General features: G+C 34.0%; 2 protein-coding genes across 5 annotated transcripts; both read right to left on the bottom strand.

Annotated features, from left to right (window-relative positions):
* Positions 1–49: 49 nt before the first annotated feature.
* On the bottom strand, positions 50–21293 carry braf (B-Raf proto-oncogene, serine/threonine kinase). 2 transcript variants are annotated; one of them, XM_051107579.1, is made up of 20 exons: positions 21066–21293; positions 16279–16380; positions 15728–15991; positions 13800–13903; positions 13594–13696; positions 13190–13338; positions 12784–12903; positions 11614–11773; positions 10936–10975; positions 10182–10301; positions 8280–8413; positions 8072–8189; positions 7901–7985; positions 6316–6492; positions 6131–6177; positions 5907–6025; positions 5698–5829; positions 4467–4601; positions 3037–3190; positions 50–2938 (listed from the first exon to the last, which is right to left on the bottom strand). In XM_051107579.1, exons 1-20 carry the CDS (start codon positions 21231–21233, stop codon positions 2916–2918), a joined length of 2454 nt encoding a protein of 817 aa, XP_050963536.1. In that variant the 5' UTR covers positions 21234–21293; the 3' UTR covers positions 50–2915. The 2 variants fall into 2 exon arrangements, with proteins under 2 accessions (XP_050963536.1, XP_050963537.1); XM_051107580.1 differs by lacking the exon at positions 10182–10301 and having other exon boundaries at positions 21066–21292.
* A 2155-nt stretch (positions 21294–23448) lies between these two features.
* Positions 23449–25339, bottom strand: mrps33 (mitochondrial ribosomal protein S33). 3 transcript variants are annotated; one of them, XM_051106991.1, is made up of 4 exons: positions 25270–25339; positions 24744–24845; positions 24380–24600; positions 23449–24303 (listed from the first exon to the last, which is right to left on the bottom strand). In XM_051106991.1, exons 3-4 carry the CDS (start codon positions 24592–24594, stop codon positions 24198–24200), a joined length of 321 nt encoding a protein of 106 aa, XP_050962948.1. In that variant the 5' UTR covers positions 24595–24600; positions 24744–24845; positions 25270–25339; the 3' UTR covers positions 23449–24197. The 3 variants fall into 3 exon arrangements, with proteins under 3 accessions (XP_050962948.1, XP_050962949.1, XP_050962950.1); XM_051106992.1 differs by having other exon boundaries at positions 24744–24848; positions 25270–25325; XM_051106993.1 differs by lacking the exon at positions 25270–25339 and having other exon boundaries at positions 24768–25220.
* Positions 25340–26745: the final 1406 nt, after the last annotated feature.

Genomic DNA, 26745 nt, shown 5'->3' with positions numbered 1-26745 from the left:
TCACATTTAACATAAAATAAAACGAAAATAAAAGCACAAAAGCATTAGCCAGTTTTCATGCACTTCTTTAATATATCAGTTTTTCATATTCACAACAAATACATTAAGCTCTTTTTCCTTTTATATAATACAGTCTTAAATATTTTTACACAGAAATATTTTCTCAGAATTTCATCTATCAAAATGTCTTTTCTTAACCTTTATTTCTTAAGTTGAAACATTTGAAGTCATTTCATTGTTTTTATCTCCATGCCTCCTAGCAAACGGACAGTACTTCCTTTGTACAGCTATTTACAGATGAAAAGAGTCTCCCAAACATTTGTATGATAGTTCTCACTTGAATGAACTTGCACTGGGGTGGGGTTGGGTGGGGGGTTTTAAAGTGCAGGCAAGGCAACAGAAAGGAATGTGATACGGACGTTTTTGGTGAAGGCTTTAAAAAGCAAATAAAATGGGGGTTCGGGGAAGTGAAAGTAAAATGGTTTCAGAGAACAACAATATATAAATATATATATGTGTGTGTATCTCCGAGTTGTAATCAAGCAGGTCCCCAAGTATTCCAGAGTCAAGAAGGATCAATCCTTCACAAGTCAGACCTCCTCAGTAACATTCCCATAGAAAATAAATACAGCATTCTTAAAATACACCTCTACCATCTCCAAACGCAACCAACGTTAGGTTTTCCAGCTTAATCTGAGAACGAGTCCATTCAAACGTCTTGTCAAAAACTATACATGTGAAAACGGTGACCACCGTCAAAGGATCCGTGGAGCTCCTCTTTCCTTAATGGCAAGTTTAAGTGGCGGAACCGATTCACAGAGCATCGTCCTTATAAAAATAATCGAAAAGAACCAAAATAAATAATTCAATCCATCTCAACAGAAGCAAGAAGATGGGGCGCGCGTCCTCGCTTTTGTAACAGAGCACGAGTGGCGAACCAAGCGCAGAGCCTCGGTTATCTGTGCAACATCAAGCATTTCGTGGAGCCGAAAGCAAATTTCACTACGAAGAGGCCGAAATAACGAAAAGCATCTCTACGAGGGCTTTTCCACCGTCCACAGTGTCTAGGTGAACTTCAGGGCTACACAGTGCTAGTGTCACTACAGCCCAAAGCTATGCTAGAGGGTTGACGCAGAAGTCTTTGGACCAACTTGAAACGAAGAGTCGCAGCTTCGCGAGCAGGAAGCCTGTTCGAGTCCTAGGGCGAACCGTTCTCCGGCAATGGCGAAGGTGGACACAGATGGCGTTAGGAGGTTGGATTTAGCTTTGGTTTTTAGTGTCCCATGGCCCTGCCTGCTTTTTGAAATCGATTTTCATTCATTTTGCAATCCGGTAACCATGCTTTAACCTCTTCATATGACAAAATATATTAGGTCTTTAAAAAGGCAAAATTGCTTATCTGCATCAGTCATTTATACAAAGTGCACAGACACACTGCGTAATGTACATTTCAGCAAATCACAGAATGAGTGAGAGAAAATATATATGTATATACACACACACACACACACACACACACACACACACGCAACCTCTCCGAGAGTTTGAAACGACACCGAACAAAAAGTCATAAAATTAAAGCAATATAAATTAATGTATTTTTGCAGGCCTGCCTGTCTATAACACAAGAAAAACTATGAAACTTAAACTTAAAAAAAGAAAAAAAAGCTATGACCCGTGAACAAACATGTCGGAATGAATCCAGCGGTGCAAGGTCCAAAGAGTTGTCACATGACTTGGATGGATCGAATCTCAAAAAACGAAAATCGTTAACCATGGCCTCAAAGGAATGGCTTCTAATAAAGACAGTTAAGCTTAAAGTTGTAGTGAAAATACAGAAATACATCTGAAATACGCCCACATTGTAACTCCATAGCAAGGCTTCGTGTTTGCTTTATACAGTGGGTTTTTCTACAAGAAACTTTAAATAATATGACCTTATTCAGAAACATGACATTAGCTACTATAAGGAGGCGAAACTAAATAAAACAATCACATTCTCTAGAAGCGCGGGAACCGCTTTGATTTTGCCCACCTCGGAAACGTCTGACGGTAGTTGCGCCAATCCAAGAGAGGCGACATTAGTGGGGATGTGAAATGCAAAAAAACGTACAAAAATTCTAGAGTTTGCCTTGAAGAATTAAAAGCAAAAAAACCTACAGAATATTCTAGAATATATATATTTGTAAAAAAACAAAAAAGAGGTCTTTTGATGGTTGCTTCATTTACCACTGTTCACAAACTATATCTGTAAACGAAAAAGAAGGGTCTGTTTATCTACAACATATGACCCTTGAGGGAAAAAAAATGTTGAAGATAAAATAAATTTGTATTATTAGTAACTCCAGCCCGACGTCACAAACTCATTGCAACGTTTCTAAATATCATTCAAGTGATCTCCTGACATTCAGCACCTTTCCACGACTGCGACTTGACGTCGTCTCTCTCATTTTTCCATTATTCCATGCCACTGGACCCTGTTTTCTGATTGGCCAGTGCTGTGTGTTCTTCCCCTCCGGGCGGAGTGAAGGCGGGGCTTGTGCTCCCAAACCCAATTATCTTCTTCTTGGGGAAAGATTTTCATCCCCGCCACGATCTATTTGGGTTTGTTTGCTTTTTCTTTCCAGTGACCAGCTGTTGGTTTCTCACATCAGTCTTTATGTTGTAACGCTGCGTTTTCGAGTCCTATGTGATGTTTATGAGATTTTTTGTAAAATCAGCAATGACACCCTGCAGAGATCATTTTATTTTAAAGCAATTCCGTTGAGGCCCGTAGCTCTTCGGGTAAAGAGGAAGAAAAACAGCACATTCTTTTTGAAAACTAGTCCTTTTCTGTGTTGTTATGGATGAACCCACCGTAGGAACACAAGACGTCGTAAAAACTGACAGGGGATGGAGTTGTAGGATTTGCAGCACTATTTAAACGCTGAGAATTCACCTAAAAGGAACACAAAGGACCGATTTGTGTCAGTTTTCTTACTAATTTAAGCAATGGAAGTCAAGAAGGTACAATGATGTTTGTGTACGTGTACTTGCCATAGCCACCAGCCTGAATGGGCGTCTTGGGGGAAGCGCAGATGTACAGGCTGAAGTCCTCTGTCTGGAATCCAGCGCGGTTAAGGGACGGTTCAGAAGCGCTGCGGTGGATCTTGGGCAGAGAGCGTGCCAGCAACTCAATAGAGGCCAGGATCTGCCACAAACGCAAAAAAAAAGAAGAAATAAATAAATAAAAAAATTATTTATTATATATATTATACATTATACACATGTACAGTATATACACTGCTGTTCAAAAGGTTGGGATCAGTAAGATTTTAATGTTTTTTTTAATATAGAAGGTTCTTATGCTCATCAAGGCTGCACTTATTTGATCAAAAATCCAGAAAAAACATTTTACATTATTTCAAATGTAAAATAATTGTTTTCTATGTGAATATGTTTTAAAATATAATTTATTCCTGTGATGCAAAGCTGAATTTTCAGCATCATTACTCCAGTCTTCAGTGTCACATGATCCTCCAGAAATCATTCTAATATGCTGATTTACGATCAGCAGTTGTGGTGCTTAATATTTCGTTGATACCTGTGATACTTTTTTTCAGAATTCTTTAATAAATAAAAAGTTTAAAAGAACAGCATTTATTTAATATATCAATCGTCTGTAATAATATAAACTACCATTTAGAATTTTGTTGTCAGTACATTTTTATTCTTTCTTTCTTTGTTTTGTTTTTTTTAAGAAATTAATACTTTTATTCAACAAAAACCAAAAAAATGATAGCACAGACTTCTATTGTTAGAAAACATTTCTATTTTGAATAAATGCTGTTCTTTTAACTTTTTATTCATTAAAGAATCCTGAAATCCTGAAAAAAACAAACAAACAAAAAAAAAAAAACACGGGTTCCAATAAAATATTAAGCAACACTGTTTCCAACATTGATAATAAATCAGCATATCAAAATGATTTCTGAAGGATCGTGCGACACTGAATATTTGAGTAATGATGCTGAAAATACAGCATTGCATCACAGAAATAAATTCTATTTTAAAATATATTAAAATAGAAAACCATTATTTTAAACTGGAATAATATTTTTTACAATATTACTGTTTTTTCTGTATTTTTGATCAAGTAAATGCAGCCTTGATGAGCAGAAGAGAATTCTTTAGAAACATTTTTAAAAACAAACTTTAAAAACAACTTTTGAACAGCAGTGTATATAATATAGGTGACCCTGAACCACAAAACTAGTCATATGGTTCGATTTTTTGAAACCCCCCTGCTGTAGTGAAAGCATACAATGAAAATGAAAATTAAACTCATTTAAACTCAAAGCTGCATTCTGTTAATGCTACTCTGATGCCATCTTGTGGCAACACACCTTGACATAAATCTGCATGGCCTTGACAGATGGCAGTCAAATTGGAAAAAGCAGAAGTCCGACAGGTGTTCACAACATTACCTGAGGGAAAAGAGGTCTCTCCTCTCGCTTTTTCTTCAGACAGTCGGCCATAAGTCTCTTCATGGCCTTGGGACAATTACTGCGCACCTTACTCAAGTCAGGAGACAGGTAACCCCGGCCAACCATGAAGATAATCTGAGGAGAGAAGGAGAAATATGCAAATTCATTTGTGCAATATTCAGATACTGGCAGTAATGTTTCAGATTTAAAGGGATAGTTCACCCAAAAATGAAAATTCTGTCATTAATTACTCACCCTTAGGTTGTTCCAAACCTGTAAAACCTTCGTTCATCTTCAGAACACAATATTATCGATATTTTTAATGAAATCTGAGAACTTTCTGACCCTGCATAGACAGCAATGCAACTGACACGTTCAAGTCTCACAAAAGTAGTAAGGACATCGTTAAAACAGTCCATGTGACATCAGTGGTTCAACCGTAATTTAATGAAGTTATGAGAATACTATTTGTGAGCAAAGAAAACAAAAATAATGACTTCATTCAGCAATTTCTTTTCTTCTGTGAATGTGGTAGTTGCATTGCTGTCTATGCACGGTCAGAAAGCTCTCGAATTATCATCAATGTTGCTTGATATTTTATTGGAACCCGTTTTTTTTTTTTTTTTTTCAGGATTCTTTGATGAATAAAAAGTTAAAAAGAACAGCATTTATTCAAAATAAAAATGTTTTCTAACATTAAAAAAAAAATTCTGAAAAAAAGGTTCCAATCACAGGTTCCAAATTAAAAATCTTAATTTGTGTTCAGAGGATAAATGAAGGTTGTATGGGTTTGGAACAAGTTTACATTTTTGGGTGAACTCTCTTTAACATTGAAAATTGGTGATAAACAAAACAGCATCAAGAGGTATTCATGTTTTTATAGCTAATCAAATTTTGACAAAAAATGTCTCAAGCTATATTTAAAGGAAAAGTCCACTTCCACTTCCAAGTCCACTTCCAAAACACTTCCAAAAGCCCTAAGATAAGACCCCTCTTCCTTGGCTGGGATCATTTGAAGCTGCATTTAAACTGCATTTTGGAAGTTCAAAATCGGGGCTCCATACCAGTCCATTATATGGAGAAAAATGCTGAAATGTTTTCCTCAAAAAACATAATTTCTATACGACTGAAGAAAGAAAGACATGAACATCTTGGATGACAAGGGGGTGAGTACATATGTGAATCTTTGTTTTGGAAGTGGACTTCTCCTTTACACTGCTAGGAGGTCTACCTGGTCTCTGTTGTTGATGTTAGAGTAAGGCAGAGCCCCTGACATGAGCTCATATAGCACAATGCCAAACGCGTAGACATCCGACTGGAAACTGTACGGGTTTTTGTCCTGCAGTCTGATCACCTCTGGAGCCTGAAACAGACCAATGAGTCAGTCAAAATGCAAATATCAGTACTTAAGAAGCAGTTCAGACATGTTCCTTCACTCACCATCCATAAGATAGAGCCAGAAAGCTGCTCAAACTGATGTGAGCCACTCCAGCGGGACTTCACAGTAGCCAGACCGAAATCACCAATCTTTACTGTTAGGTCCTCATGCAAAAAGATATCTAAGGAGGTGTTGCTAAGGACATATGCGCACATATACGTATCAATTCTAACCTGAAAAGATAGATTTATAGATTTTTTATATTTCTAGATTTTATAAAGGATACTGTTACTCTTCAGATCCCTATGGATGATGGACTTGGCGTGCAGATAGCTGTGGATCAAAATAAGTGTCATTATGCCAGCAGGTTTTATGCTTTCTATTCAAGCCAGAAGACTAAATGGATTCTTTACAGTTGAACATTACATTGCTGTTGTAATTTTTCTCTAAAAACTTTTGATAGTCACTTACTCCATGCCCTGAGCTGTCTGACGGGCAATGTCAATCAGCTTGATCATCTCAAACTTGGTCTCGATGATGTGTAGGTGGTGGTAGAGACTCGAACCTTCACACCACTGTGTAACTATAGCCAGCTGGGGTTTGGTGGTGTAGCCCATGAAGAGCAGGATGTTCACATGGCGGGTTTTCCTGTGGGAGATAAAGAATTTTCATTAAGGTAAGGACAGTTTTGGTAGCACATAATCTCAAAAACGTGAGACTAACATTTAATGACATGATATTTAAAAAAAAATGTTATTACTCAATTCCGAAAACAATGATAGGACACTAATGATAGGAAACACAAAGTCAAAAGTCAGTGAAAGGAAGTGCGTAACCTATACGTTAAGTCATAAATACGAGATACGATTTTTTTTAAATATATTTAATTTAATTGTATAATTTAATTATTATTATTTTTTGCAACCCTGTTACCAATAGTTGATAGTTTAAACCCCTTTTGATTCTTTTCTTCTAATAAAAATGAAATAAAAATAAATACAAACGTATAAAAAAATAAACAATGAGGTAAATATTATCAGATTTTATTTTATTATTTTATACTTAATTAAATTGTTTCATTTAATGTAGTTACATTTTTTGCAACTCTGTTACCAACAATTGAGACAGTATAAACCCTTTTGATTATTTTCTTCTATTAAAAATAAATAATAATAATACAGATGTACAAAAAAAAAAAATAAATAAATATTATGAGATTTATTTTATTATTATTTTTATACTATTTTACATTTAATGTAATTGTTTAATTTAATTTTAAATTAAATTCAATACTGTTACCAACAGTATTGTTTAAAACCCTTTTGATGATTTTCTTCTAATAAAAACTAAAAAAATCAATTCAAATGTTTAACAAATGAAACAATGAGGTCAAATTAAAAATGATTAAATTCATTATTTTTTATTATTTTACATTTCATTAAATTGTTTAAATTAATTTAGTTACATTTTTGCAACCCTGTTACCAACAGCTGGGATAGAATAAACCCTTTTGATTATTTTCAAAAAATACAAATGTATTAAACAAGGTCAAATTAAATATTATGAGATTTAATTATTTTATATTACTTTACATTTAATAGATATTTAATTTAATTTTTTGCAACCCTGTTGCCAATAGAACAGACAGTTTAAAACCTTTTTGATCATTTTCTTCTAATAAAAACTAATATAAAACAAATACAAACAATAAAGAGGTCAAATTAAATATTATGAGATTTTCTTTCATTATTTTATATTATTTTACATTTAATTAAACTGTTTAATTTAATTTAGGCAAATATTTTTGCAACCCTGTTACCAGCAATTGGGATAGTAAAAATCAGATTATTCAGATTATTTTCTTTGAATAAAATGAAAATTAAAATAAATAAATAATAATGATTTAAGAAAAAAAAAAAATTAAAAGCTACAGTATTAGTAATTTAAACAAACATAACCAAAAAAACTATACTGGTTAGCCACTACCTAAAACCTACAGTTTGGACAGACACTACCCCTGTTTGGAAATCATGAGCAATTTTAGGCCCGATCTTACCTGAGGACACCCACTTCATTCTTAAAGGCCTGTAGCTGCTGTGGAGTGGGAGCTGTGACATTCAACATCTTTACCGCCACATCACCTATGAGCAAAAGGAAGACACACATTTTGCCTTTTCTGAACACTTCTTTCCAATCCGAAGACCAAAACTCTTTTCACAGGACCTACCGTGCCACTTCCCCTTGTAGACGGTTCCAAAAGAGCCAGATCCTATCCGCTGCCCAAGGGTGATCTGACCTTCTGGGATCTCCCAATCATCGCTTGAGTCCCGTCGACCCAGTGTTTTCTAAATAATAGATATAATAATTGTCAAAAACCATTTCCAGTGACCTTTGACCCAGACTAGATGTGTGAAACAAGATCAAGAAATCTTCACCATTTTATTGCGGTCCTCAGACGAAGACGATGGCTTCCGCTCTCTCGGTTGGCAGGGTGATTTCGACACCTTCACATTGGGCAGAGAACCAGGCAGGGAGGCAGGAGGTGTGGCCGACAGGCCTGTTGTAGAGCCTGGCATTACGAGAAGTCGAGAAACAAAATAAACTTATTTCTACAGGAAATATAAGAGCCAAAAAAGAGAGAGACAGAGTAAGAGGGGAAGGAGACAGAAGGAAAGGAGTAAAATCTTAAAGAGTCACATGGGGTAGAGAAAGAGAGGAAAGGGTCACGTCACAGCCCATGCAGTGTGAAAAAGAGGGCTGTGAGCGATGTATGCCTCGAATTAAATATACTATCAAATCCTGAGCCACATCCCATCTCTTTCCCAAGGGAAAATTAAAAAGTATCCCCAAAAATATGTCACATAGATCTGTACGCAAAAGTACTGTAAGTAAGAATTAAAACTAAGAATTCTGGTCAGTACCAGTGTGTTATTGTTAACTAATTAAATAGTTTTCATTCATTTAAATTAAAATAAAAAAAAAATTATAAATGTTAATATATGCTAATATGCTGATATAAAATAAATTTAAATTTAAATACTAAAATTTCTAAAACTGAAAAAAAAAAAAATTTTTTTTTACATATATATATATATATATACAGAAACAAAACCATAAATGTACTACACTTAAAAACCTTAACTGAAAATATGACAATTAAAGTTTAATTTAATTGTATAAAATATAAAATAAATAATAAATAATATATTATGGAAATAATACTAAAAAACACTGTCCAATAATAATAATAATAATAATAATAATAATAATAATAATAATAATAATTATTATTATTATTATTAGTTTAGACAAAATAGTATTGAATTTTGATATTTGCTATTTATTAGCATTAATGGCAATTATAAACATTCACAAACATACTATTTTGTATAAAATAATAATAATAATATGATCATTAATAATAAAATAATGATAATAATAATAATAATAATAATATATCTACCATTTATTGGTATGATCCTTAAGCTGAACAAGATGTGTCAAGTAAGGCCATTTATTAGCATTCATATTTATGACAATTAAAAATAAAAATATGACAATTAAATCTTATTCAAAATATTAATAATACTCCAATATAAATAATATAGTATAGAAATAATGCTAAAATAACACTGTCCAATGCAATTAAGCGGCTAACTGTTTTCATTTTATGGTCAATAATAAATGGCAGATATCAAGTCAATACTATTTTGTATAAAGTAATAATAATAATAATAATAAATAATAATAATAATAATAATAATAATAGCAGTAGTTTAGACAAAATAGTTTTGAATTTGCCACTTATTATTATTATTATTATTATGAAACAAATACTAAATAAAATAAATATAATATAACATCCATTTTAAATCTGAATTTAGGCATCACAATATTAATATGTACTAATAACTAATATTCATTTTGAGATTTGCTAAAGATTGTTATTAAATGATACAATATTTGTTTTTAAAGATGATATAATGTGTTAGACAATGGCAAAATACATTTAAATACAATATATTCAATAGTGATCAAATTATTTCAAAGGGGGGACCTGTACTTCTGAAATGTCTGAGCGACATGAACACGTTTCGCCTTTCTAAGTTAAGTTAAGGAAACACTTTTGAGTTAAGGAAAAGTGACTGCAGCCCATCAAACATCAGTGAAAGCGCATGTGTGTGTGAGAAAGGTGGCAGAGAAAGTGAAAATTTAAATGAGGAGTGAAATATGTCAACAAAACACAAGGTGGAAGACAAACAGAGACAGACAGACAGACTGACAAGCAAAAGACGAGACAAGGTGTGGGACACGGCCACGCACAAAGGCCTAGCTACCTCTGAACACTGGCTCAGGCTCAAAATCAAAGACAATGTCATTGGGGTGGGAGGACAGAAGGGGGCTTGAGGTCCGTGTTCGGTTCTTCCTCAAGCAGCGGGCTGGGTGTTGCGAGGGGGCTGCAGGGGGGAGAGAGACAGACACGGGATCACTGGCCCCTGAAGCTCAGGTGCACTTTCTGTCACCCACTACCAAAAATCCTGTGTCTACTCTCAGAGCTGGTTTAGAGATGATCAAGTGAATTATAGATGACACAGAGCCAGTTTTTCATTATTTCTGTATACAGTTTGTTCTTAAAGGGACAGTGCACCCATTAATGAAAACTGTTTGAACATTTTTGAACATTCTTCTAAACATCTTCCACAGAGAAAAAGACAGACATACAGGTTTCAAATAACATTAGGCTGAGTAAATTTTCATTTTTGGGTGAACTGTTTCTTTAAAACGTAATTCTGGGATGTGTTTTGAAGAAGCAGAAAAAGGACAGGGGCGGGTTTTGTGAACACAGATTAGGTATTAGTAGTTTACAGCAGGCCACTAGTGATAAAAGAAAAGGGCTGAAGCAATTCACAAGCGGACAGGGGAGAGAAAGGCCTGTTTGTCAGCTTTTACTAGCAGGCAGAGTGAAATGAATCAGCTATCCCAAACTTCTAAGGCCAATGACACAGAGATAGCACAAAGACATGGGATGACGGAAAGCCATTTGAATTCAATGTGTCTTAGTGTACGTTTTCTGTTTTGGACAACACTTACCTCCATCTGACCTCGGTAAGCCTTGATCACGGATCAAATCCTGTACCGAAATAACACAGATTAGCAGGGGAGACCGGGGCAATTGTCACATTTCGTGCTTTTTGCTTACAGCGTACTACAAATGTACCTTATGTTTTTGGGGGGTGTAAGAAGATTTATATTAATAGGGAATATAATAAACAAGATTATAAGGTTGAGGGCAACTGTAATACTTAATATTAACACATTTGTGACCCTGGACCACAAAACCAGTCATAAGCTTTTATTGATGTATGGTTTGTTAGGATAGGACAATATTTGGCTGAGATACAACTATTTGAAAACCTGGAATCTGAAGGTGCAAAAAAATCAAAATATTGAGAAAATCTCCTTTAAAGTTGTCCAGAAGAAGTTCTTAGCAATGCATATTACAAGTTTTGATATATTTAAGGTAGGAAATTTACAAAATAGCTTCATGGAACATGATTTTTACTTAATATCCTAATGATTTTTGGCATAAAAGTGATCATTTTGACCCATACAGCGTATTTTTGGCTATTGCTACAGATATACCCGTGCTATCCAAGACTGGTTTTGTGGTCCAGGCTAACATTTAGTAAGATTCAGGAAGTGCATTAAATGGATTGAATCCATTTGACTGTAATATACTGGTTAGCTGTCGAACTGTCCAATTCTCACATCAATGTTGACCGGCTCGATGGTGTTGATATGGACGTTAGGGGCTGAGGAAGAGCGATCCCTCTGGCCAAACTGGTTGCGGTGGTCCTCTTCTCCGGGTCTAAAGGACTGTGGGATAGGGATGGATTTGGACGGGGACACAGTAGGATGGCACAGAGACCTGGAGGAAACATAGACAGGAATTTGGCATAGTACATGAATAAAAGCCACTTGCACGCTACAGTACATACAGTATATTATATTATTATTAAATAAAATATATACACTGCCGTTCAAAAGTTTAGGATCAGTAAGATTTGTAATGTTTAGTTTCTTATGCTCATCAAGTCTGCATTTAATCAAAACTCCAGAAAAAACAGGAATATTGTGAAATATGATTTTAATGTAAAATAACTGTTTTCTATGTGAATATATTTTAAAATGTAATTCATTCCTGTGATGCAAAGTTGAATTATCAGCATCATTACTCCAGTCTTCAGTGTCACATGATCCTTCAGAAATCGTGCTAATACGCTGATTTGGAAATATCACTGTTGGAAATAGTTGTGCGGCTTAATATTTAGTTGGAACCTGTGATACTTTAAGGATTTTTTAATAAATAAATAGCTAAAAAGAACAGCTTTTATTTAAAATAAAATATAGAATTTATGACATTATAAACTACCATTTATAAGTTTGTGATCAGTAAATGTTTATTCTTTTTTTTTTTTTTTTTTTAAGAAATTAATACTTTTATTCAGCAAGGATGTGTTGAATTAATAAAAAGTGACAGCAAATACTTATTGTTAGAAAAGATTTCTATTTGAAATAAATGCTGTTCTTTTTAACTTTTTTATTTATCCTTTTTTATTTAACTTTTTTATCAATGTTTCCAACTTTGATATGCCAGCGTTTCATGTGACACTGAAGACTGAAGTAATGATGCTGAAAATTCAGCTTTGCATCACAAGAATAAATTCTATTTTAAAATATATTCAAATAGAAAACAGTTATTTTAAACTGTAATAATATTTCACAATATTACTGTTTCTATCTATAAAAACAGCCTTGATGAGCATAAGAGAATTCTTTAAAAAATATATAATTATAAATATAACTACATTTAAAATTATACATATTAATAAGATATACTATTTGGTTAAGGAGTGCAGATGTGGAGTAAAATCTTACCCAGTGGACTCAGATGGAGGGAGGGAGGGGCACATCTCTGAAATAGGTGTTGTGCCCTCTGATGACGCCTCCTCCTGGGTAATGGGGTGGTGCACCAGAAATTTTGATGCCAGCAGTAAACTAAACAACAAAATTATAAACAAAAATGATAACATCAATACAAATAAATTAGGCATAACCATCACCTACCCAAAGCACAAACTGGGCTATTTCTAATTGGACAAACTATATGCAAGATATGCAAAATTTTTAAAATACAGTGAATACTACTATATGTAAGAAATAAACATTAATTTAATATTCCATTTTACATATTATTCACATACATTACTGTGCATAATGCATGAAGCAAATTTCAGCCTTTTATGGACAATGCAGAAGTGAAAAATCTCCCATGAACACTCACTCCAGCTGATCGTAGTTGACACACATGAGCGGGACCTCTGTGCTGCAGCGCTGGTGGAACTTGTAGCCGCACGTTTGGCAGCGGAAGCCCTGAAACAGCAGCTTCCGACAAAAGTCACAGAAGGCCAGTGTGAAGAAGGTCTTTCGCACCTGTTGAGTCACCAAAAAACACTTAAGAGTTATTACAAAGAATCTGGATGCTTCCGAAAAAATATATATTACGGTCAACATGGATGAGACAGAGCTCGACATGTGTTCAACGTGTGTATTCACAGTGTATTTTAGAAGAGAAAAAAATCAAGAATAGAAATTACCACACCTTTGACATGTCAACTGTCAGCTCTAACTTCCTCCATTTCAGATTTATTTTTAGCCCCAGTTTGTGGTCATTTTCATCATACTCACAAAATTATGGGTCGTCAGTGGCACATTCTCTAAAACCTCAACGTGGAGCTCCTCCCCCGTCAACCAGGAAATGTCTGTGTCCCAACCAATGGGCTTCTTCTCCCTAAAGTGGGCGGGACAATCATTAAATATGAAATTAGACTTGGAGTGTGGCTTGTTTTTAGCACTAATGATGATAATATGCGTGTTCAGAATATAGTTCTTACCCATCCTGCACCCTGTAAACCGCACAGCATTCTGGGATCAGGCCTCGCATCATCAGAGCCTTCTTTAAGGAGTCTCTCACAGTCATCCCACAACGAGCTGGAACCTGAAACGCACACATAAACCACTCAAGTCACTTTCAACTCCCTAAAGTGAGACTGTGGTTGCATCTGGGCACGTTCGATTTCTTGGCTCTATCTCATTCTGCTGCTTCTCTTTGCTAAAACCAACAGAGACAAGTTGAGCACATAATCAAAATAAAGGGGGTCACCTACATTTGCTCATTTCCCATGGAGTACCGCCGTTCTACAATCTGGAAATTCCTTCCTAAAGCCCTTCCTTTCTAAAGCCCTGCCTAGAACCTCACTGTGAAGTACTGTCGAAATATCCTACCATCTCCGTTCATGATAAAACTTTTCAAATTCAGATGTGGGAAAAACATTATGGACATAATGCACCTCCTTTCTTCAAATCCCTTACTTAATGTTCTGTTATTAGGCCAGTATAGTAGTATGCCTCATTTACATTATAATGTTTAGTTATAATTTTGACATTTTGACATTTTGAATTCCTTTATTTTATATTTTCAGTTTCATTGAATTTTTTTCGGGTGCTTTTATTAGTTTAAAACTACTATAACTAAAACTTATTTGTAATAAAAAAAGTATTATTATTAGTATTATTTACATACTATTATAGTAGTTAGTAATATTTGTCATTATTTTTATTTTGTCATTATATTAGTATTTTTTTAAAAGATTTCTGTAGTTTTATTTTTTATTATGTTAGTATTATTTACATACTTATAGTATTTAGTAGTATTTCAAATTATATTTTATTTTTATATTTTAATTTCTTTATTTTAATTTTAAATTTTGTTGCTTGTAATTTTTATTAATTTTTGTTTTTAAGAGTTTATAGCTTTCATTTATTTTGCTATTATATTAGTATTATCATGATACTATATACTATAGCAATATTTTGATTTTTTAAACTTAATTTTAATTATTATTTTTTTAATTGTATTAGTTAAGATTTCTATAGCTTTAAATTATTTTTATATTACATTAGTATTTTTACATGCTATTACAGTATTTAGTAATGTTTTGTATTAGCTTTTATTTTTATATTTTCAGTTGTCATTTTAATTTTATTTCTGTCAAGCTTGTTTTTAAGATTTCTATAGCTTTTATTTTTACATTTTCAGTTTTCCTTTTTGCCATGTGTTTTTGTCATTTTTACTTTAATGTTTTATTATAAATCATTTATTTTTATTTTGTTAATATTATTTAAATAATACCATAATAGTTAGCAACATTTTTAATTATTTTTACATTCTCATTTTAATTTTAGTTTTGTCATTGTTTTTCTCATTTCTCATATTTAAGATTTCTATAGCTTTCATTCATTTTTATATCAAATTAGTATTATCATCATACTATTATAGTATTTAGTACTACTTTGAATTAGCTTTTATATTTGCAATATTTTCAGTATTCATTTTAATTTCATTTTTTTCCAATGCTTTTGTCATTTTTATTATTTTTGGTTTTAAAACTTATTTTAATCTGTACATCACATAGAGCTATGGCTTCAGAGAAATTGATATACAGATGCATGGATTTTTTAAGCTTCACACTTTTGTAAATTTTTATGAAAAAGAGAAGCCTGGAGACTCTGCAGAATATCTCAAATGTTTTCTCAAATCAAATATTTTAGAAAACAACAGGAAACAATGACCGTTTAAATTAGTATTTTTTGAAATTTTGAGAATTTAATAATCAATAAAAAAATAATAATCAATTACATTATAAATTTTAAATGCACATAATTACATTATGCAAATGAATTGAATTACATTCAACAATCACAATAAATTATTTACATATAAAAGCAAAACAGTACCAAGCAATAGCCAGCAGCAACTCACCACTGTCCTCTGTTTGTTGGGCAGGAAAACCCTTACGATGGGTTTCTGGGGCGAGCGGGGATTCCCTCGTGTTGCGTCTGTCGGAGTCTGCAGTACAGCCAAAGTGTTTGGGGCAGCGGGGGCGCTCTGGATGCCCGGTCCCTTCACATCCAGCAGGGTGGGTGTAGGCGAAGAGCAGAACTCTGTTCCGTTCCCAATGGCCTCCAAAAGCTGCTGCTCCCGCTGCTGCAATGCATCCAGCTTACTAGTGTACTCTTCATAGGCCTGTGGCATGGAGGAAATAAATCATTAATACTTTATGAACACATTTCGCATAAATGCAAGTGTTCTGAACCTGTTGAAGGATAGAGATCCGAGGTTATGCGTTAGCCATTACTACATACACAGAAACTAAAGGCGTCATCAGTTCTTATTCAGTGGTTTCAAACATTAGATAAATGATTTGCAAAAATTCCAAAATTAACTTGTATGATATTCTTCATACCATGTATCTTTTAAAGTGAACTCTGAAATCACACTTATGACAGCAACTCTTTGTCAGGTAAACTCACCTCCAGGTATATAGATGGTGGATTGTGTTCTCCTCCAAACTTATCTAAAAGGGCTTCTAGGTGCTCTTGGGTTAACTTAATCATCTGTTTGATGTTCCATATCTGCAAAGAAAATGAGTTAGCAAATCAATTTTCCCAGTAGGGCTGTCAAAACAACAGCAACAACAAAAATCGAATTTCAAATATTCGTCGAATTTAAAATAAAATTCCACATTCGAATGCAAAATGTTGCAGCCAGGCGCATTTAAATGCTTTTTTTAGCCTATCCAGTTGAACCCACTGGATACGTTGTTCATTCAGAATAATGAACGCATATTTTGCGCATTTTCTAAAGGGACATCTATCACCGTTGCACTCGGATCTCGCACAAGAGAGTCGTACGTTTAGAAAGCCATTTAAAATTATTGTAAGTTAAACAGAAAAAAATATGTTTTAAAACTTCATGGCGGGACGGGTTTCTTATTAAGCTTATTTGTTTCTTATTAAGCTATTTAATTAACTCTATATGGTTTATAAACATTATTTGAAACATTATGCACTTTTTTCAAAGATAATCGTGTTATTTTATTATTTGAAGAACCGTGGATTAGTAATATTTTGCCCTATGCACCCTCTTGTGGCCTCAGGAGAGAAGCCAAAAGCTTTTTTTATCCACCTAACTGAAATTATGCCTTTTCAATTCGAACATATAATTTGAATTTTGATCATATTTAAGTACAAAATTCGAATTTAGTTTTTCAGCCATTTTGACAGCTTCCTTTCCTAGGTGATTTCTAGGCTCCTAGTTTGAACTTCACTATACAAGAGTGAGGACCTCACGCCTGTGCAAAATCTAATAAACAGAATAATTTGCTTGTCTTCACGAAGCTGTAAAAACTGACACTGATGGCTGTCTCCAGCCCTGCCCACAGAAACCGTGATATAGTGATTAAATCTGAGGTGTGAAGTAAACAGACAGTGAGCATCAGCAAAGAAACCGCTGTAAAATGCTTCAAATTAAACTGAATTTTGAATTTTTATCCGTTAAATACCTTGTCCAGTCTCAAACCTAAACTGCTGAGACAATTTAAAGCCATTCATGGATATATCTTCCTAAAAACTGTCAATGCTGTGGAACTTTCAGAACATTATTTTTTGTTTGCTTGAGCATCACAACTTAACACAGCAATACTGGCTCAGCCAATAGTGCGTGTTTGGGGGCAGGACTATCCTGTGGCTGACCAATAAAAACAGGGAAGATGTTCAGGAAACCTTTTTTAAAAAAACTAAAGTCATAAAAATGACAATCAGTCACTTTAACAGTCAGCTCTGATATCCTAAATGTACATTTTATGCAGCTTTGACGTATAAAATCTGACGTTCACAACCCTAACATTAAAAAACCATTGATGTACTTGAGGTCATGACTGCAATTTGGGGAGAGAGGGCCAAAAAAAAAAAAAAAAAAAAAAAAAAAAAAAAAAAAAAAGTAGGCCATAGCCAATATTATAAAGTTTTCTCTCTTAATTTAAAGTACTACAAAATTACAGCCAAACATTTGCTCAAGCAAACATGCAAGCAATGCACTTGTTCCAAATAGCCAATAAACATTTTTCAATTTTGCCAAGCAATACAAGCAGCATCATAAAATACTCTTGAGTTCACTGGAAAATCTCCCGGCCAAGTAAACACGATCTGACAGTGCTACAAAGCTTTACAAGTAAACTTTATTATGATCACCATTTGGAGAAACAATTTTCCAGCAGACTGTCAAGAAACTTGGAACGCCCCCTTGAAATAGCACATTTAAGTGCATCTAACTTTAGTTCTGATTAAAAAATCCTGCATTCCCAGAGTCAAGCTGCCACTTGATTCCTAATCAACGAAGCAGATAAACTGGCTCTACTAGCCAAATTAGTGCGAGAAAAGGCTAAAAGGCACTGGTGACAAGGGACTTTTTCTCAGTAGTCTCGCCAGTATAAACTGCTGACAGACAAAGATTGCTGACAGTTTCTTAAACAGACATTTGTTACTAGCCGTTCTTTTAAAGCAAACCCCATGTGGTAATAGACTGCGTGTTTCCAACATGATGCAACATAACCAAGACGGTTTAAAATAGCCCAATACATGTGAAATACTTGCAGCCATACTTCTTAAGAAGGAGGCCCAAAAATGAAAACACTGTCATTTACTCATCCTCATGCCATTCCAAACCTGCATTACTTTCTTTTTCATCTGTAGAACACAGAAGCAGAAATTTTGTAGAATATACTGTTGTTTTTTTCTCCTTAAAAAGTTACAAAAAAGGAACTGGAACGTTTACACTTGATAAATTATGCAAACAGCGACAAAGTAGTCCATGTGACGTGCATATGACTTCTGAAGCCATACAATAGAACAATATAAAGAACAAACTGAAAATACTGAATAAAAATGATTTGTTTGAAAAAACTGACTCAATCCAGTTGTGATAGTTAACAGCCCACTGGAATATAATACATCATATAACATGCTACTTTTATGATGCTTTTGATTGTCTTTTCAACCATAAAAGCTCATGTGTAATTGTATCAAAACGAGATATTTACGGTCTTCTAGATTTCTCCTTATATACGTCATATTGAGAACTTTATGATAGAATCTTAATTTTGGGTGAATTGTTCCTTCAGCATTCATAATGTGAAAACTGACTTGCAGCAAATATGTACACTACCAGTCAAAAGCTTTTGAATGGTAACATTTTTAACTTTTCTTAAATAACTCTCTTCAGCTCACCAAGCCTGCATTTATTTGATCCAAAGTACAGCAAAAACAGTAAAATTTTGAAATATTTTTACCATTTAAAATAACTGCTTTCTATTTGAACATAATTTAAAACATATGTTTTTTTGTGATTTCAAAGCAGAATTTTTAGCATCATTACTCCAGTCACACAATCCTTCAGAAATCGTTCTAATATTCTGCTGCTCAAAAAACATTTATTACTATTATTATGTTAAAAACAGCTTTTAGAAATTTAAATTTAAATTTAAAGCATCCTTGGTAAAATAACAGTATTCATTTCTATAATTATACTGACTCCAAGCTTTTGAAAGGTATAGTGTATAATGTTACAAAAGCTTTTGATTTAATATAAATGCTGATCTTTGGATCTTGCTCTTCATCAAAGAACATCAAATATCTAGAACAGCAAATCAGCATATTAGAACGATTTCTGAAGAATCATAATGACGCTGAAAATTTAGATTTGATAACAAAAATAAATTGCCTTTTAAAATACATTCGAATAGAAAGTAGTTATTTTAAATAGTAAAAATATTTCACAATATTACCTGTATTTTTAATTAAATAAATGCTGGCTTGGTAAGCAAAATATTAAATTAGATTAAAAATCTAAAAAAACTTAGCTGGTAGTGTAACAAAACATTCAAGATTTTTGCAAAACCCATCTAACTAATCTTTATTGGAAAGATATGTTGCGAACCCTTTACAGTCTATAGTGGTTACGGCCCTGACCATCAATAAAACTGCAAAGCTCACGGACCGTCCAAATCATGCTCCGTTCTTTAACAAGAGCGCATTTTGCACTTCAAGCATGAGTAAAAAAGGTAATAAAGTAAATGTTTAGTTAATATAAAAACGCAAGACCAGCCCTGTGTACAATCGGACCGTATAACCCTGTTACAGCAGGCAGCAGTAAAATTAATCTAATTACCACTAAGCACCCCTACAATGATAACTTACACAAGCTGCTCTTTAATCCAACTAGTCTGCCAGCAAAAGAGGTAAGCTGTTTCCTGAATAACCAGGTTTGTGACCTGTTCCATGACGGCACAAACTTTCTTTAATGAAACAGGCCGAATGGATGCTCTGCTGGAAAATCCATATGAAGTCAGTAGGAGAGTTTTGAAACATGGTAGGTTTTGTGAAAAGAAAAACACAGCTACCTTTTGGTAAAACTGTTTTTTTGCTACATTCTAGCTGGTTTCTAGCTTGTCAAGCGCCAACTAACCAACAACCAAGTGGTTTCTGGAGCACTGTTCATGGTCCAAGCCGGTCATTCGCTGGTCAACCATGTTCCAAAATACAGCTACTAACTTAAACTGGATGTTCCTGCAGGGTGCAGAATGTATTTATGAAATACCCGTGTGTACATCGAACAGCAAAGGCCATATAGCCTTATAGCAGCATAGGTGATTTGTGCAGACAGTCAGCTGACAGCTTAGAAGAAAGATGCACGATGCAATAAATTTGCACGGGATGAAAAATAAACGTAGAACGTTAACAGGGCCCAATGCACAAGCACAATGACATCACTGCAGATTTAAATGTAAATGTAAATGTAAATGCATTCGAACGCAGACTCGCAGCTCTCGCCAGCTGGTGACACAAAGGAGATAAAACAATGCATGCGGGCCGTTAATATTCCCCGTTGCATCTGTAGTTTCCCATTAATAAGATGCATCGCAAGGTGAGATATGTAGCATGCATGCTATGCAGCGGGGTCGGGGGGGAAAAATAAAGGCAATGAAACACGAACAGGCCTTCTCATAAACATTGGCTCGGAGAGCTGCAATGAGAGAATTATAAATGGCGTCATTCGGAAATGCACCTTGCGAAAATGCATAAGCGCACGATAACAGATCTGCTTTGCGATATACATGTATATTCGTGCATCATCTCGCCCCCCGCAATGCATTGCATCCCCGCACGATCCGTATTACAGCCGGTGTTTCCTGAACATCTCCATCCAGCCCAGCTCCGCTCAACAGCCGAGCTCTCCTTCAACCCTGACTCCCCCATTGTACCTCCTCGGGAATGTCCTGTTGACATTCGGGGATCGCCGCTCCTCCGGGACAGGCGGGTTCGAGCCCCGCGCCCAGCTCGTCCAGTCCCGGGTCCCGCTCCGGATCGCGGTTCATGGTGTCTCCGTTGAAGACGGGCGGTGGGGACTCGGCGCTGCTCAACGCCGCCATTTTAAACCACGAGAAACTGAGTGGAAAATAATAGAGGAAAGAAACAGAGAACGAGACAGGAGGGGGAGACAGATTCACCAAATGCAAACCCGTAGAGGGGTAAATGGGGATACTGGGCGCCGACCAGTGCACTAATATTAAAGTGTAAATAATAAAAACGAACAAGTCACAAATTTGTTTCAACCATGTCATTCATGCAACTTCAATTATCCTATCTTATATCATAGCCTGTAAGGGAGACCATATAGAGGCAGCTGTTCCCGTAACTCCCAAAAGCTTGATTTCAACCCAAAATCTCTTTATGTAAACTTTATTATTTATGTATATTACCAACTTGATCTTGCATCTGTATCAGGTGGCCAGAGGTTTACTAAACTAAAAAATACTTAACCCTATATATATATATATATATATATATATATATTCAGAAATCATTCTAATATGCTGATTTGCTGTTCTAGATATTTGATGTTCTTTGATGAATAGCAAGATCCAAAGATCAGCATTTATATTAAATCAAAAGCTTTTGTAACATTATACACTATACCTTTCAAAAGCTTGGAGTCAGTATAATTATAGAAATGAATACTGTTATTTTAGCAAGGATGCTTTAAATTTAAATTTAAATTTCTAAAAGCTGTTTTTAACATAATAATAGTAATAATATAATATAATAAATGTTTTTTGAGCAGCAGATCAGAATATTAGAACGATTTCTTAAGGACCGTGTGACTGGAGTAATGATGCTAAAAATTCAGCTTTGAAATCACAGAAAAAAATGTGTTTTAAATTATATTCAAATAGAAAGCAGTTATTTTAAATAGTAAGAATATTTCAAGAATATTTACTTGGGATCAAATATATATATATATATATATTTATTTATATATCTATATATATATATATATATATATATATATATAAACAAGAGATGTATTAAACCAGTCATAAGTAGTATGGCTATATTTGTAGCAACAGCCAACAATACATTGATTGATCATCATCAAAGATCATGTTCCATGAAGATTTTTGTAAACTTCCTACTGTAAATATGTAAAAAGGTAATTTAAGAGCTTCATTTGGACAACTTTAAAGGTGATTTTCTCAATATTTTGATTTTCTTTTTTTTTTTTTTTTGGACCCTCAGATTACAGATTTTCAAATAGTTTCATCTCGTTCCATTGTCCTATCCTAACAAACCATACATCAATAGAAAGCTTATTTATTCAGTATGTATAAATATATATTATATATATAAATTACCCTTACAACTGGTTTGGTGATCTGGTGTCACATATATATTGTTAGTAATATTTCAAGATGAACATTTAGTAGCTTCAAGCAACTTAGGTTTACTTGATTAATTGATTAAAAAAAAGAAGAAGAAGAAGAAGAAAATGACTACTTGCTAACAAATATTATGAGGAGATACAGAGTGACAACTGATATTGATATGTATTTTATGTAAGCAGTCTGCAATACTGTATAAAAATCTAACTGGTTTACAATACAACCGATCAAAATATTTTCGGCCATAAACGTAACTGCACCACATCGCATATTTTGGTTCAGTTTGGCCTTTTGAATAAAATAAAGATGTTTTTTTTCCTCCTCAAGTGTGAGCTTCAAATTCTCACTATATCATTATATAAAGCCTGATGTAGAAATATGATAACAAAGCACATATGCACATTTTCATATGGGTGCTTTGTTAAAATGTTACTCAATTAATTGTTTTAAGTATCTAGCCAAAACATACATACATACATACATATATGTATGTATGTATGTATGTATACATACATACCTGTACCTGCATTAGGGAGAAAAGGCATATAACCACAGAATTATTTCTGTCCTGTGGAGCATGCAAACACATTTCTTCAGAATAAAGACCAGCATAGGAACATAAATCAAAAGATGATTTGCCTCTGGAACTGTTATATGGAATTGTTCTTATGACCAAAGTTTTGTCCAAATATATTTTACACTCTGTTAATGTTACTGGCTGTAAAAGTTTCCTGATCAGTAAAACGGACAAAATGAGAACAAATATAAGTCACGATGACTGCAAAAATGTACTTGTAAACTGAAGAATAAGTAAGGGTAAGTTTAGTTTCAATATTGCTAGAATAAAGCCCAAAATAATACTTGAAGTACAATTATTCAAGTGCTTCACACCCCTCCAGACAACTGATGCTATAAAAATCATTAGTAGTGCAAAGCTCCCATTTAATAATTCTGCAGAATAGACCATAGAGTAAGATCTCAGTTTAGTACACAAGAAATGAACCCTGTTACGCCTGTCATTGGAACAGTTTCAAGATACCTTTTTATCATCCTTATCATATTAGGGGGAGGGGGGTGGCCGGATGTGGGCAGGTTTACAGAATAGCATATCAGCCACAATCAAAATTGTTGCTATACACAAATGCATAATTTTTAAGATGATCCTGACTGACATATTTCTATTATGTGCCCATTACAATATATGGTGTATTTATTTGTGGGCACAAATGTAACAATTTGATATTAATTATTTCATATATGTAGTCCAAGCTTTATAGCATTCAATGAAATGTTGACTTTTCATGATTGTAGACCATTTACACTACATGAAGGAGTTTCAACATGTCTGTAGCAGACAAGAACTGGTTGGTTTATGGGCTCTTTCAGTGTATTCTTAGGAAAACAAACCTAAGAGGAGTAGGTCAGGTATTCTGGGGATGTCCCAACATTGTAAGCTGGCAAAACTCTTAAAGTCACTTTGAAGATAAAGATGCAAAATGTACAAAAATGAACATTTAATTTCCATCACAGACACCATAGGTGAATTTAGCATTTGTGTTTTTTCCACCATCATCTCTGTTAACAGAACACGTCACCACAGTCATAAACATGTCCCTCTTGTCCATACAGTTGTACGTCCGTTCATAATGTTCATAAATAGCTGAAACGGCTTGTCTACTTCTTCTTTGCAGCTCTCTTCCCTTCTCCCTTCTTGGGTTTTCCTTTACCCCGCAGTTTCCTCAAGCGTCTCATTTCCTCCTTGAAATCCTGGTGCTCATCCCTACAATGATACCATGAAAATCTTAGCTGCAAAAACTGAAGAATTTGAAGATAAAATGTTCAATGAAAGAGCTTACCTGAAAAGCCCCATGAATCTGAGCTTCTGGGTCATTGAATAGTAGATCTTGTGTGGAGGGTACCAGTCATACACTTCTTTTTTCTGGGCCATCGGGGGTTCTTTAAACAACTCTACCACTTTCATAGATTTGTTGTCTGTGTGACGGGCCACATCTCCAAATATTCGGGCGCTTAGACGAGCCATGCGCAGGGCATAGCCAGACAGACCAGCCATTTCCACCTAAAAGATAAATGCATTAAATGTCTCATGCATTCATTTCCATTAATGCTTTCATGAAAATAATACTATATAAATACAATTTAACTCTATATCTTCAAAACACAGTTGTGCTTTTTATTAATTAAGAGTCTGCAGTTATATACCTGGTCCAAAAATGGTCTTCTCACCCTTTCAGAAATCCCGAAGAAAGCAGTTGAGGTCCAAAAATATATGTTTTATCATAAAGCCATGTGAACAGGCATCAACTACTGGACAAAAATACTCAGCAACTGTTACAATTATTCGTTTATGTTTATTTGACAGTTCAACCTTCATACACTCAAACACATTGGAGAAGTGAATGAGACGCATGCGCGGACAAGCGCTACTCGTCTCTCAGGTCCTTAAAATCAAAGTAATATGTGATTTATTAGGTTAAGCACAATGCGTTTTACACACTTCAATTTTTTCTAGGTTATATATTTTAAAAGTTACTTACAAGAGCCTGTGATTACACTAGGGTTTATTTATGCTAAAAATTTCTTCTTTAATTGCATACACCACTGCTTAAAGGACCTGGTCACATACGACAGTTCATTACAAGATAAAAACGATTTCGTGTAGTCAGTTAGTAATTCATGACTTAAGATTTACAGAGATAAATATTAATTAAAAAAAAAGTTAAAATACCTTAAAAGCTTGATTTGTGTAGCCTCTTCAATGCATAAAACGTCTTGTACGTCACAGGAAGTTGTACGCCTGTGTAATCATTCCGTATGCGACTATATGCCAAGATAAGAGTTCTGTCTTGTTAACTGTTATATGTTCTACATAATCAAAAGTATATGTGTACTGTAATGATTTAATCATTAAAATCGTTGGTTTATATTTATTTCAATTTAACATCAAGATATACACAGGTTGCCTAATGAATGTGTTAACAACTACACTACCGTTCAAAAGTTTGGGGTCAGTACATTTTTATTGTTTCTTTTTTTTTTTTTTTTAAGAAATTAATACTTTTATTCACCAAGGATGTATTAAGTTAATAATTAAAAGTGTATTAAAAGTTAATAGTAAATAATTTACATTGTTATAAAATATTTATATTTTGAATAAACACTGTACTTTTTAAACTTGTTATTCATGAAAGAATCCCGAAAAAAAAAAATCACAGGTTGATATTATCCAACATTGATCATTCTAATAATACATCCGCATATTAGAATGATTTCTGAAGGATCATGTGACACTTAAGACTGGAGTAACAGCTGATAAAAATTCAGCTTTTCATCACAGGAATAAATTCTATTTTAAGGTATGTTAAAATAAAAAAACATTATTTTATATTGTAAAAACATTTAGCAATATTACTGTTTTTTTCTATATTTTTAATCAAATAAATGCAGCCTTGATGAGCATAAGAGACTTTCTTTAAAGACTATTACAAGTCTTACTGACCCCAAACTTTTGAACGGTAGTGTACCTAAAAGTATTACCATTATGAGTGTAATGGAGAAAAAAATAATAATAATAAAAAAATCTCTGAGCCATATTCTTCGTATTATTATTCATACTCTTATTCTACTTCTTATTTTTCTTATATAAACCAGGCTGTAAGTGTTGTGTGACTAGATTTGCTCTATCTTTGTGCACTAGATGGCGATATATGCATTAAAGAAATTTAAAAAAAGACTAGACGCACACAGCCTGTGATATAAATAAATAAATTGATGGACAGCTCTCTGGATTAGCATGACAATCACGTTTTTTCTTTCCTTCCAGAGGATGTATCTATTAACACAATTCTGGGGACAAAAAAGGAACAAGATAACACATCCTCAAATAGCACAAGACAAATTGCCTTGTGTATATCGGCTGCATTTTTTAGATTACATTGTTCAGTTTTCACCGTTAGCTGCAAATAAGTTCCAAACAAACTTTGCCTCCCTTTAAAATGTAATTAAAATTTAGCTGTCAAGCTGTCATTCACACTGTCCCAAAGACAATTACAGTCCAACAAAATTCAATAAAGAAAAGACTTCTCAGAATATGTAATAAGAATCAATCCAGTGCATCCAAGTTAATATGCAGTTTCAGACCCATTTTGTAAATTACGTCACATTCGATATTTCAGTCTGTCAATAGCAGCTATTGCCTAAAATG

The sequence above is a fragment of the Labeo rohita genome, chromosome 4 (assembly GCF_022985175.1).
Source record: "Labeo rohita strain BAU-BD-2019 chromosome 4, IGBB_LRoh.1.0, whole genome shotgun sequence".
Lineage (NCBI taxonomy): Eukaryota > Metazoa > Chordata > Actinopteri > Cypriniformes > Cyprinidae > Labeo > Labeo rohita.
Note: the sequence above shows the minus strand (reverse complement) of the source record. Positions and strands in the feature narration are given on the sequence as shown.

Bases quoted from the DNA above. Each gene is read 5' to 3' on its own strand.
- braf (XM_051107579.1), bottom strand. From the start codon at position 21,233: ATGGCGGCGTTGAGCAGCGCCGAGTCCCCACCGCCCGTCTTCAACGGA. The intron at 11,774-12,783 runs GTAAGATTTTAC...TGTTTCCTCCAG, and splicing joins CCTCCATCTGAGTCCACTGG to GTCTCTGTGCCATCCTACTG. The intron at 7,986-8,071 runs GTAGGTCCTGTG...TTTTGCTCATAG, and splicing joins CTACAAGGGGAAGTGGCACG to GTGATGTGGCGGTAAAGATG.
- mrps33 (XM_051106991.1), bottom strand. From the start codon at position 24,594: ATGGCTGGTCTGTCTGGCTATGCCCTGCGCATGGCTCGTCTAAGCGCC. The intron at 24,304-24,379 runs GTAAGCTCTTTC...GTATCATTGTAG, and splicing joins AGATTCATGGGGCTTTTCAG to GGATGAGCACCAGGATTTCA.